The 13,953-nt window shown below is 43.3% G+C and overlaps 1 protein-coding gene across 1 annotated transcript; it reads left to right on the top strand.

Annotated features, from left to right (window-relative positions):
• Positions 1 to 1,806: 1,806 nt before the first annotated feature.
• Positions 1,807 to 3,646, top strand: foxd1 (forkhead box D1). The gene is given in 2 exon segments (XM_056432790.1): positions 1,807 to 2,558; positions 2,561 to 3,646. Coding segments are annotated over 2 exon segments (1,056 nt in total). The 5' UTR covers positions 1,807 to 2,125; the 3' UTR covers positions 3,184 to 3,646.
• The last annotated feature ends 10,307 nt before the right edge of the window (positions 3,647 to 13,953 follow it).

Below are 13,953 nucleotides of genomic sequence, written 5' to 3'. Positions count from 1 at the left end.
TATTATATTGTGATTATTATGCAAACCACCTGTCATTTTAAACTGTAGACTTGATGAATAAAAAAAATACAGCCTTTAACTGGTTACAATAAAAGAAAAATAATAACACACAGTTATAATAATGCACACAATAAATAATTATATATGAGACCTTGATATTGTAGAGCTTTACTGAGATGCTAAGTCAGATACACTTTAGACCAAACTCTATATTAAAAAGGGTTTATGGGGAGTTAGTGGTAAATTGTTGGTTGTGACACACATGGCTGAAAAACTTTTATTTTGTATTTGTTTACTTTTATGGGCCATAAGTGTTTCACGTATGAGACAAGTTCACCGCTAGATGGCGCTGGTCAAATGGGAGAAGTTACCGAAGGGCCACACAGGATCAGAATATAGTTTAAATATAAAGTCATCAGAAGTAACCTCATGTATAGATGTTTATTAACAGCCATATGAAACCGGGCTCATCTCTCTAGAACGAAACAAGGGGAAATACAATTTGCAGAAATTTGTGAAAGGTGTTTCGATTAAAGTAAATTAAATTAAAGGGCAACATTTTGTAGAAATGTGCTTCATTTGTTTGAAATTGTTTTGCTTAAAAATGAGCTCTCACAAACGAGAAAAAGCTGCAAAGTCACCTTCAGCCAATCCAATTGCATTTGAAAGCAAAGCTGAACTGCAGCATCATAAAGAGAATATATATTAGTTACATCACTCTTCCATATTGATTCACTAATGAACCGTGAATAAGTGTGAATTGAACAAACATATGTTATTCAGGGTCCATTTCCCGATGCAATATACACTTAAATTAAAATACACAGTATATTATTAATGCCATCATCATGTTTTTTAATGGGCCTTTTTTATTTATTTATTTTTCTACTATATTTAATATATTTTCTTTGTTATATTAAATTAACCTGTAAAACTTTGAAATTGTTTAAACATATTTTTTGACACATATTTAATTTTCTTAATTAAATTGACAATATAAATGTCACACATGCACACGTACACACGCACACACACACACACACACACACACACACACACACACACACACACACACACACACACACACACACACACACACACACACACACACACACACAGCACTATACTCCAGATGCACGGCAGAGGCCTTCTATCTGGGTCTGCGTGACCCGTGACTGATTCGAGTTAACAGCTGACTCTTTTCCATTACAAATGGCTCGCGGATAATCTCGATAACTACCGGATCACGCGAGCAGAGCTGCCTGAATACGGTGCACCGTCTCCACCACTATTCCAGAAGGCAACTTCACATTAAATACCGCAGTTCTTCCACATAAATAAAACGTATACTTTTTGCAGGAACACCCCGCCCTTATTTTATTTTTTTATCCCATGTATTCGGAGGTATTGTTTATGAACATTAAATATGAAAATGTGCATGCTTCCTTAATATTTCAATATAACTCATGAATAAATAAAACGTGTCAAGATATCCACTTCGATATAATCACACTATAATTATACTTCTCTAAAGATTTTCTTTTTTTATCTTCCAACATTTGTATTTTTGCGGAAACCCTGTGGTGGAATTAAAAACTTCAGACGACTTGCGAGACTAAAGGCCACCATGAATGAACACTAAAAACCATGCAAACTTTCTTTTTTTTACACTATACTCTCGGTTCATTTTCAAAGAGCCTTTTTTTCTTTTTGTGTGTTCTTTAATTTTTTCTCTCTCTTCTCATTTGCCTCGCTGACGTTTCCTCCCCATGTGACCAGGGCGCTGCATATAAATACCGGGAGAAGACCCGCCCCCTCTGTGATTCACGGTGTGGCCCGTTTGCAGGTTTCCCGACACATCATCTCTCCGCCTGGCACCGACCGGACCCGCGATTTAAAAAAAACCACAAATATATTTAAAAACAACAACCTGAAAACATATGGAAATAGCGAGAAAGCAGGGGGACAGCTCTCACCGACAGCGACACGCGCTCCTCTCCTCCCCCCCTCCCCCTCTTCCTCCTCCTCTTCTTATGAGTTGTTGAAGAAGGGAGGGCAGGGCAGCTCGTGCATCTCATCGTCTTCCTCATCTGGCGTCGGAGGGCACAAGCCGTGTGCGCGAGCCATGACTCTGAGCTCAGAGATGTCGGATGCCTCCATCCTTTCGGAAGAGACCGACATAGACGTGGTGGGCGAGGGGGAGGATGGAGACGGCCACACGCGCTCCTACGTGGACGAGGTGGCGGAGATGCGCGACGGCATCCTGCTGTCCGGCTCCCCTCCTCCGTGCCTGGACGGCTCCACCTCCCCGAGGGACAGCTACAAGCCGGCGGGCAAGAACACGCTGGTGAAGCCCCCTTACTCCTACATCGCCTTGATCACCATGTCCATCCTGCAGAGCCCCAAGAAGAGGCTCACTCTCAGCGAGATCTGCGAGTTCATCAGCAGCAGATTCCCGTACTACCGGGAGAAGTTCCCGGCGTGGCAGAACTCCATCCGGCACAACTTGTCCCTGAACGACTGCTTCGTGAAGATCCCCCGGGAGCCCGGGAACCCGGGAAGGGCAACTACTGGACCTTGGACCCGGAGTCGGCCGACATGTTTGACAACGGGAGCTTCCTGCGCCGGAGGAAGCGCTTCAAGCGGCAGCAGGCGCAGGACTTGCTGCGGGAACACAACAGTTTTCTCCCCGCCGCGTACGGCTACGGACCGTACGGCTGCGGGGGATACGGCATCCAGCTGCAGTCCTACCACACGCACTCTGCACTTTTCGCGTTCCAGCAGCAGCAGCAGCAGCAGCACTCCTCCCGGCATTCGCACGCGCACACGGGGACCGTTATCCCCGCCGCGCCGTCTTTGATGCCCACCAGCACGGACTTAGCCCGGAGTCGGTTCTATCCCCAGCTCAGCTCCAGTCTGGGCTCAGCCAGCGCGCAGGCTGCGGCCCCGGTGCAGAAGTCCTCCAGCTCCCCGGTGCAGCGGTCTCCCTTCTCCATAGAGAGTATCATCGGGGGGTCGCTGAGCCCCTCCAGGACTTCCCCCGCCGTTATCCCGGTGTTACCGTCCTCTTTGGGGCCTCCGGGGGCCGGCCGGCCTCAGAGCGTCCACCCCGGAGCCGTTTTACACCCGGTAGAAAACTTTCCGAGCAGGGTGAGCGGCACGAGCGACTTTAAAATGTCTTAACATGAAACTTTTTTTTTCCTTCTCCAAAAAAACTAAAACAAAACAGCAACAAAACAAACAAAAAACGCCCTCTCTGAAGGTAGGATTATGTTTGTCTATTTGTTTGCTAGCACGCAGCTGAATGATGGACATCACAAAACAAACACTATTTGTGCCTATATATTCATGCTGTTTAAAACACAATATCTATTTATGTTCATTTCTTTCGGTGTGAATCAGACTGTTGACCACGAACTTTCTCGTATTGTTACCATGAAGTAATTCGTGTCACTGTTTAGGGCGTCTCAGGATAACGACTTAATGGGCAGGTTATAAATGATCACATGTTTTGAAAAAAAACGCTTAATAATGTATTTGTGTCAAACACGTGTTTTTTTCTTTTTTTTCTTATTAGATTGGCAAATCAAAACCTTTTTTAATGGTTTTGATTTGAATTTTGTATAAAAGAAAACCCCACAGAGAGCAAAGTCATACATTTATAATAGATAGATAAGGATATTTATACCCAAGGGAAATTTGAAAGTCCAGTAGCAACAACACAAAACAAAAACAAAAACAAAAAAAATAAAATAAAGTGATCTGGCAAGAGGTGAACTGAACTTGGTGAAGCCTCAGCCGCTCTCATAGCCGAATCTCCTCCTGTTCTCCTGTGGCAGCGGGAGCGTGAGGAGACGTCTGGAAAGTACCTCTCTCCTCTGTGTGGAGGTGAGGGAGAGGGTGTGTCCGGGTTGTCATATGGACACCAGTTTCTTTCAACGACTCTCCCTCCACCCACTGTTCCAGGTGCTCAGCTGGCAGCCGATGGAGCCAGCCTTCCTAACCAGTTTGTTAAGACGGCTGGTGTCACCGGCTCCGATGCTGCTCCCCCAGCAGACAATAATAATATGCAGTGTGTGTTTATTTCAGTATTAAAACATTGTAAATTTTTTTGGGCAAGTATTATGTAATTCAAGTGTGATATTTTTACACAGTTTGTTTTTCAACAAGAATAAATTTCTTTTTGCAAAAAAAATAAAAAAGGTAATTTGTTTGGAAATACATTTACATAAAAATACAAATATATACACCCCTCATGGGGTTATCCTTGAGTGGAAATTAGGCGAAATAATGTTGCAAAAATACAAGTGTGTTGATTTTATCGTGTGTTTACATTGAGATTGTGCTAACTTGATCAGCTGATAGTAGGGGAGCACCTCTGTGTGTGTGTGTGTGTGTGTGTGTGTGTGTGTATGTGTGTGTGTGTGTGTTTGAAAAGTTCAGAAAGGTGTGTGTAGCCACACACAAAAAAAGCCAAAGCTAAAAGACATTTGTTTGTTTATGTGCTCAGACAGTTTGTTCAGACGCACACTCTGTTGTCAGTGTGGCGCATGCGCACACGAGGCCTGCGTGTCCATCTGACCTCGCTCACGCTCATCCTCGTAATTGCGGTGAGCGGAAAGAAAGGTGTCCGCGGGGCGAGACTTCGTGTCGGTGATTACACCGGTGCTGACGTCAACACGCCGGTCAGCTCTTGAGGAAACACTCCTCGTGCCATATGTCATCATCTGTTCTTATTTGACAGGTTTATTTTTGTTGTTGACCCCCCACTAGAGAACATTTAATATTTGCTGCATAGAGTTTCGAGCTGGTGTGCCACGGGGCCAACAGGGCTCGTGGACATGTAGTGGACATCTTTTTTTCTGTGAGTGTTTACTCACCTTTATGTGTCTCCCACCCCCCCACACACACACACATGGCTAAGAGCATCATTTACGCACACAAAAAGCCAAATGGAGAGGTATTCTTACGCATGCGCACAGACACCGTTTTACGCACCATAATCTCTGGAAGTGGATCGATATCTTTATGTTATTCATCTCCAAAACTAAATTCAGTCCGAAGCAGGTGCTGCAGAGCTACCACCCCTGTGCCTTGCCCGACGGTCCGACCCCTTTCTCTCAATTTTTTTTAAATATTTCATGAGCCCTGCAGCTCATGCGGGCCATATAGCTCAGGCTGAACACTGTGTATGCGCGCTGCTTCCGTGACTGGATGTGCGCGCCCGTCGGCTGCGTGTGTGTCTGCGTCCCCTCTCGCTCAAAGCAGCGCGTGTGGAGCGGAGGGCTAAATTGGTGCAGCGCTTAGAGACAGTTCACTAGGCCACTGGAGGACAGCAATTGCGTGATGATGTAACACGCAACGAGATACAGTCAGGCAGGCGTACGCACGCACACACACACACACACACACACACACACACACACACACACACACACACACACACACACACACACACACACACACACACACACACACACTGGAGAGAGAGAGAGGGGTAAGAGATGGAGGTCAGGATGGGCTTGTTTACAAATATAGAGGCGGTTTAAACAGGGAAAATAATACACGCGTAACAACTCGCCACGCGGGATTTCCCCCCCGATTGTTATACTTTCACAATAAGAGTCTTAAAATGGATTTACACTTTGTCTGTGGTCAATTGTAATTCATAGTATCTTCATGGAATATTTCGATAAATCACATGTGTATTCCACCTATAAGTCAATAGTGTGTTTTACCTTTCTGGAGGTGTTGTATTCAGCCTGGTGTTTTATCGCGTGCTATATGTGTGACGTATTATTGTGTCTTTATAACGTACACGCGATATTCTGTAGGATATCAATACTCAACCGAGAGCTGAGTTAACTGCCTATTAACATCGTCCATGCATAAGTACTCTGGCAATTCTTTCTTTTTTTATTTGTCAAATACTATTTCGTTGTTCGTTCGTGTGTGCGTGTGTGTGCGTGTGTGTGTGTGTGTGTGTGTGTGTGTGTGTGTGTGGGGGGGGGGGGGTACTGCTAATACGTGGGCCTATGTATCTACGTGCAGGCTGCATGGGCTTCGAATAATTTATAAACTTAATTCAGCATTCAAACGCCATGTTGAAAACACGTTTCATGAAGAATGGATGAAGTCAAACTTCTGTTGTGCCTCTCACAACCGGAAGCCGGTCCCTGTGCTTTAATAAGCAGCTGCATGGCCACGCGGTACATTTATTCTATATGATTTATGCGCTGCCAAAAGAAATCTCTCAAGACCCAAGACTTCCCGGTTAAATTATTGCAATAATAACAAATAACAATAACGTATTATCTAATCTATAATCTCCACGTGTAATAGTTTGGTTGATGAAAAGGGAGTACAAAAATAAATAAAAATCTCTCCGGTGGTATAAAGATTTTCGTTTTGAGGAAAACGTAGTCATTATTATTATATATTTTGTATTATATGATCATGTAATAATATATGTATATATATTTTATTATTATTTACTATAATTTATATTACTCTTCATATTGTCATTGTTATTATATATTATTATGATTAGTTTAAGTAATATAGTTATCAGTTTTACAGATGTATAACAGATGTAGCAATCTGATATACTGTAGATTAAATAAATATTTAAACAAGCTGATTAAATACTGTACTAAAGTAAAGACAAACTCATTAGGAGTCTTTAAAGTGGAGCAATACAATGTTTAAGGGTATTAACTGCTGTATTCACCAATAAGTACAAATGCTTAATAGTGCGTTCTAAACCTCAGAGAATGAAGCTTTCTTGACGTTGGGAAGTAGAATGTAATATATGTGTTCATGTATTTTGTTTCAAGAACACTTCAAAGAAAGATTAAAAAATAGTCAAACAGCTATACGACAAAACAATCTGATCACAGATCAGTAAAAACAAACACAGAACGATTCTGTGACAAAACGTCCTCCATGACCCAAAACTCATGATCTGCATGGTTGGTTCGGCGTTTTGTCGTTGGCTCTTTAGCAGCATGCAGAATATTTAGGTAGGTAGTCCTGCAGTTACAAAAAAGAAAAGGGTCTTTTCATGAAATGTCATAGATCATGTGGGCATCAGCCTCCTTGATCATGACCGAAAATCAATTAGCAGTTTATCCTGCTGGGTCACAGGTCATGAGGAGAGGGGATAAAGCACCACACTCAGCCCATAAAAGACATTGGGCTTTGGGTAAATGTGTTGGGGCATTCAAGGCTGTGAGAATATGCTGTATTTCAAAGGAAGTCGTAAAGACTTTGGCTACTTTATATGGGACAGTAAATGGGTCATTTTGGGCCACGTTTGGACACCTATACTGAATAAATGAGTCTCAAACTGACCTCAACATCATCTCTGACGAAGCAGCAGAAGTGTGCATGGACAGAAAACCAGAAACAACTAAATACATCTGCAACATAGGTTGAACGTTAAAATGGTCCTCCTCTAAAACAGACATATAATGCATCAATATTTTAAAAGTAATATTGTGTTGATTATTTTTGTACGAATAAAACTAACATGAGCACTAATTTATGACACCATGATGTAAACAGTCGGATTCTGTATCGGATTAGGCTTTTACTACAATATACAATATTTTAAGGTTAATAAAAAAACTATACACATGTATGATATAAAGAAGAAAAAAACACACATATTCACACTTTTATTGTCCTTTAATAATAATTGGCTTGATTATTTAATTTAGTCTCACAAATAACAGTTTATAAAGCGGTTTAATAGTAAACATGTTTTCTTTCTGGCCCCATAATGCCTCTCATAAAATGTGGAATTATTTACCAGGTGCTCTTCATCCCAAAGTCCATGCTGAACCAAGCTATTTATGTTTATTTTATTGCTCTTTATAATAATACATGGTAATAAAACCAATCACCATTAATGCCATAACTATCGGTATTTAAAACAGAAATCATACAAACTAATAATAAGTACGACTAACAATGTGTTTTAACCTCGTAAAAGTAAGAGACATCTTGAAGGAAAGACACGTTAAAATATCCTTAATTAATATAAATTAAGTGTCTAAGTATTGGAAATATATTTGCTCATTTGAAGTTATTTTTTACTTTTAACACTATAAGGTCAGAAATGCATTATATCTATGCATGTTTGATTCATATAGGAAAAAGAAACAAAAACAACAATGATGACGATACTACTAATAATAGAGTTAATCTTAGTAAATCTTAATTCATTAATTAATTCATGAAATGTATTCATTACAGGAACCACTCTTTGAGCAGCAATCAGATCAGAAGATTTAAATTAGATGCAATAATAACGTGTGAGGACCACAGAAACATCTGTTGAAGTGAAACGTAACCCAGAGGGGAACATATGAAGAAAAAGAGAGCAATTGAAAAAAATGGTCGACTACAAGGAATAAAACAGAAAAAAAGAAAAATAATTTGAAAAAGAAAGAAGGAGTGAATACCTCCCAGGGAGGTGCAGGATCTCTCCATCTGCTATTCAGTGTATGGAACAGTCGCTGCACTTATCCCCTCTCTCTAAAAGGAGCGCCGCTTTCCACCCCATTAAAAAAGTTTGGGAACTAATGCCACCCCTGAATACTCCCCTAATTAGAGGCCGCTCAGAATTGCAAGGACCTGCTACACAAGAGTGGCTTTGGGATAGATTCATGCCCCCCCCTCCCTTCCCCCCCCACCCCTTTTTTTGTAATGCCATCGTTTTGCTCTTTCTCTTTTTCTGACCCTTTCCTTCTTTCTTTCTACCTCTCTCTCTTTCTTCTCATCTCGTCGTCAGAGCCACATTGGAGACCAAAAGCTTTCATCATATACTGGGCACTTTGCGCATCTACAAAAACAAAAAAAACTACACAGAGACCTGGATGCGCATGCATGCACGGCCGGGTGACGTCACAGCCGCAGCAACAGCTGCAGAGATGCATGAAGTGCTGTTTGACTGAAGCAATGAAGAGGCGGGTGGCTCCAGACGACAGGCCGGGGGAGAACCACCGGGCTTTCACCACTCCTCGAAGTGCAAGCTCACGCGTCCTTGCACATCATTTATTTAGCCGAAGACTCAGAGGTGTTTTTATTTGCTCTACATCTTTGCCTGTCTCACCCCGGTGTGAACCCGCCGGGATCTGCTGCAGAATTATGTTGCTGCCCCTCGCCGCATTTTTCACTTTTTGGTTCCCCCTTCCAGCCCTGCACGTGTTTGCTTTGGCACGCTCTCGGCTCCGACAAACAACCGGGGCCCGTATAGCTTATCCATCACGCCTGTGCAGAATGTGATGATAAAATAACAGGCGGCCTGAAACAAACCATTTGTTACAGCAGGATTTATTATTCTGTCCACTTGAAACACAGTACAGAGGTTATAGACATCTCCTACTTAGGTTACAACAATAAATAGAACACAAAGACTTGGCCGCACACACACTCACACACACACACACACACACACTCACACACACACACACACACACACACACACACACACACTCACACACACACACACGCGCGCGCGCACGGAGGGATCCCTTTGGAAAAGTCCCGCATCCACGGTCACCGCGGAGACTCCCGCAGGGTCCAGCAGCCTGCGTGACGTCACCGCCCATGAGCGCTCCGCGTCATCGCGTGTATACCCAGCGTTCAGGAGGCAACGAAGCGCCGCTCGTGACTACCGGCTTCAGGCCTGATTAGTTGCATGCAACAACGCCTCTCGGTCGTAAACACGTCACCGGGCTCCTGCAGCGCGTTCATCATCGTGACACCCGCAGGTAATCCACACCGAGAGGGGCCGGGACACAAGGCAGAGCCCCACACACCGCCTCTGAGCCTGCAAGCACCGACTGCCAGCACACACACACACACACACACACACACACACACACACACACACACACACACACACACACACACACACACACACACACACACTATAGCAGGATACACTCAAACCCTGGTACACTCAGCGCCGCCGCTCCCATAACGTGCACTACGCGCTGTGCGTCGGGCACCAAGTCCTGAGGGGGCTCCACAAAATATAGCAACTAAAAAAATCCTCATAGTTATAATAATTATAATGCCGATATTATTTCAGTCTAGAAATATTAGGCACCTTTTTCGCATGTATATCACAAAACAGGCAGAACAAGAGATATATTTATCGCTTTCCTATCTCAGGGGGGGGGAAGTTATGCTTAGGGCACCAACATGGCTAGCGGCAGCACTGGGTACACTGGATAGATGGAAGCCTCTTGCATGTGTGTTGTGTGTGTGTGTTTCTCTCGGCCTCCGCTGCGTTGTGCCATCGAATCCTCACCGACGACGGCCTTGTCACTCAAGAGGATCAAACGTCAACGCCGGAGCCGCCCATGTGGGCTCGCTCACTCCTCACTTTTCCTTTTTCCTAAATATCCTCTCCCCTCTCCTCCCAACATTCCCTCCTGTTTGTATATTTCTTTGCCCCCCTCACCACCTCCCTCACCATCCCCCCCTGACCCCATCCTCCTCTCTCTCTCTCTCTCTCCAGCTCTCCGCCTCATTGACTCGACCACAAAGTGTCCATGGCAGATGACTCGGGCCTCTGAAAGGAACAGGGAGATGCTGGAGCTGAGCATTTAAGTGGTCGTTGTCGAGCCGCCCCACCTCTCTCTCTCTCTCTCTGTGTCTTCTGGAAATTTGCCCCAAAGCCGTCTCGATATTTTGACATCCGTGCTCCTCTCGCTCACCAACGGATCGACCCACAATTAGATCCAGAGGTTCAAGGGTAGCATCGCAAAGCACACCCCGACTCTCGGCCGCGCGGCCTGTGCCAAGATGTAAAAAAAGACACGACCGTGACCCTCTGCAACGCATTAAGCAGCGGCGCTTTGATTCCGTGATCACACACACTGCGTGGTTATGTTTGACAAAGTCGAGGTGATGGAAATCCCTGAGAGAGACACGTTGTTAAATTGTCACGTGCGCTCCGAGTCAGGCCTGGAGGGGGTGGGGGTGAGGGGGGGGGGATGAGTGAGAGGAAATACAGTTTATGTGAGTATTTGAGTGTTCATTTCCCCACCGCATGTGTGCATGCACAGCTCTCAGTGGCCGGCGGTCTTCTCCGTTCCCTCCGCAGGTTTGTTAAAGTAATGGAAACTATGGTGTGCAACAACGATGTCGACTCTCTCAAAGGGAGGAAAGAAACTGTAAACACAGTATACATCCGAGCGAGGTGCGGCTGAAAGCCTCCTGTTGTCTGGAGCTCTACCGTAGTGGCACATCTAACTGGCAAGATCTCACCAAAGTGGAGGAGAAGAAGAAGAAGAAGAAGAAGACACACATTATGCCGTTCTATTTGATACTTCCTCCCGAGGCAGGAGGCACTTCCTGTTCCCCGTCACGACATTTTTAGGGGCCTCTATCAAAGTACGCCTGGGCCGAGGGGGCGCCCAGCAGGCCCCACGCGCTTCAGGGCGGTCGAGGCCGCCGACTCTGAGCGGATCTCTGTCGGACAGACTGGCAGGTGGCGGGACGCATATAGTCAGGTCACAGCAGGGTGCCGGCGACCCGCTAGACTTACAGGCCGAGTTTCAGTGCAGTTGGACCACCAAACACGAGCAAAATAAACCCGACGGAGACCGACGAGCTTCTCAATTCACACGAACCGCATCAGTCCAACAGAGGAGGAAAGAGGGCCATCCTGTGCGTTCAAGTTACGGGAATCGGACCTCGCTTCACGGAGCCCGTTTGAATTTGCAATCACTCGGGTTCGGTCCCCCCCCCACGTGTTATATCTCCTATTCTTAGAGTGCCTCACTTACGCCTTTCTATTTTGCCCTCTTGTACACAGCAGTGCTGGAAAAGTGGCTTTTTACACACCCACATGCCATCAAAGAGCACACACACACACACACACACACACTTGAAATGGGAACACCAGGACTAATTACCACCGTCGGATAGTGGTGATTCAGAGCGATCGCCCTCCAAACAGAAATGTCTCCGTTTCACCAGGACCCAGCGCTCCGGTGATGGGGCCACTGGTTAAACTACCAAAGCGCTCGTTTCATTTCATATTTACTGTGTTGACATTTCAGGTAATAACCCAAAGATAAAGGAGCAATTTAGGAGTTTTATCATCCTGAGGGGGAGTTTCTGTTCTGCAATTACACTTTAATTACACATGTTTGGTTTTGAGGGACAATGCTGTATTCTCTTGGATTAAATATCTTCAAATTTGATTTTTATCTAATCTTTATCGAATTGGAATTAGTTTTATGATTTAGTGGAGTTGCTCGTCATTTAAAAACTATAAAAAACACATCATTATACTATAGTGACAAACAGCCTGAACCTTTAAGGTATTTTTAACTTAATTTGATCCTTTTCTTTTTACTTTCTACTTCTACTCCCCTATATTACAGGGGCAAACCGTGTACTTTACACTTCCCTGCATGTATCTGACAGCTTTACTTCACAAACTACGATGTTTGCTCATAAAACGTTCAAAGACTTTAGGAAATACGATGTTTGGTTTTATATCACGGCTACAGCTGACATGATTAGTGGCAGTTTTATACAATATACTTCAAATGAGTTCCTCAGCCAACAACAACATGAAAAAATCCTTTTACATAATGAGCAATAATAATAAATCAAACTATATAATATAATATAATACATCATTCTCATGACACGAGCTGCAAAGTAATCGTTCTGGGCAATTTTTCATCGTCAATGTACGATAACTAAAAGTGCTTGAATCGCCCACTGACATGCTCAGATTATAAGTGTCTGACAACTTCGTTGAAAGAACCATAAAGAGAAAAATCTATCGGTTTTTTCACATTTTACTTTGTTTTTCCTTCCTAACCAAATCTTACTCGAGGAAGAAGTCTGTCAGTCTGTTGTGGTTCGTAGCATCGCTGACGTCCTGCTCCTCCTGCTCCTCCTGCTCCTCGTTGTGGTCCCTCACGTCGTTGGGGAACCACAGCAAGGTCTTCTGTCTCCATTGGAGTTCGCAGCCATTTTCTCTTCGACAGAAGACACTTCTACATTTCTGCGCTAACTGTTTAGTACCGCGTTAGCACGATAAGTTAGCATGCTAAGTTAGCACGCTAAGTTAGCACGCTAAGTTAGCACGTATATGTTTTGGACCCTTGACTGTTTGTTTTTGCGAGTCTCACAAATCTCTAACTTTTTCATAATTGTTGTAAAGACAATGTAAAAAAACATTATAATTACTATACCTGTTTTTAGAATGTTATATGTAGGCCTATATATATTTTACTATTTAAATGTGTTTTATATATATATACATATATATATGTATATATAAATAAAACATATTTAAATACAGTATATATATATATATATTTACTTGTCAGTTGCTCTCACATATTTGAAAGAGCATATTTTTTTCATTAAACAAATTAATCAGAAAAGGTTTTTAGCTATTCAGAAATGTTTTTGTGGGGAATATTTGTATTTATACTAATCTTATAATTGCTTTGTTTCTGCTATTTTTAAAGACAATAAGCACCACTTAGCACCAAGTAAAAATAAAGAGAAGATGTTAACAATAAATTTTCTTTCCACTGTATTTTCCTTTTTCAATTAAGCAACCACATAAAAACAGAAAAGCCAAATGAATGTCAGCAACTTGAAGACTAACCATAACACATTTGGACATGTTCTCATCTTCCGTCTCACAATATTTTGGGAACAAAATGCTGTGCCTCACTAATTGTGGTCGGCCATATGTGAAGCCCAAGATAACAATATATACATCTGTTTAAAGCCGGTATTTGTTTCTTTAGCCGAGGACGTTCCTCAAACGATGGCCCGGATGGTCTTCAGTAGCTATTTGTTCTTTTGTGATTCATGAACAGCACCGCAGAACTGATGCCGCCAACCCAAACAAGATAGAATAACACATTTGGAAACTTTCAACAAAACTGGACTGTG

The sequence above is a fragment of the Pseudoliparis swirei genome, chromosome 15, assembly GCF_029220125.1.
Source record: "Pseudoliparis swirei isolate HS2019 ecotype Mariana Trench chromosome 15, NWPU_hadal_v1, whole genome shotgun sequence".
Lineage (NCBI taxonomy): Eukaryota > Metazoa > Chordata > Actinopteri > Perciformes > Liparidae > Pseudoliparis > Pseudoliparis swirei.
This window is presented reverse-complemented; position numbering and strand designations above follow the sequence as displayed.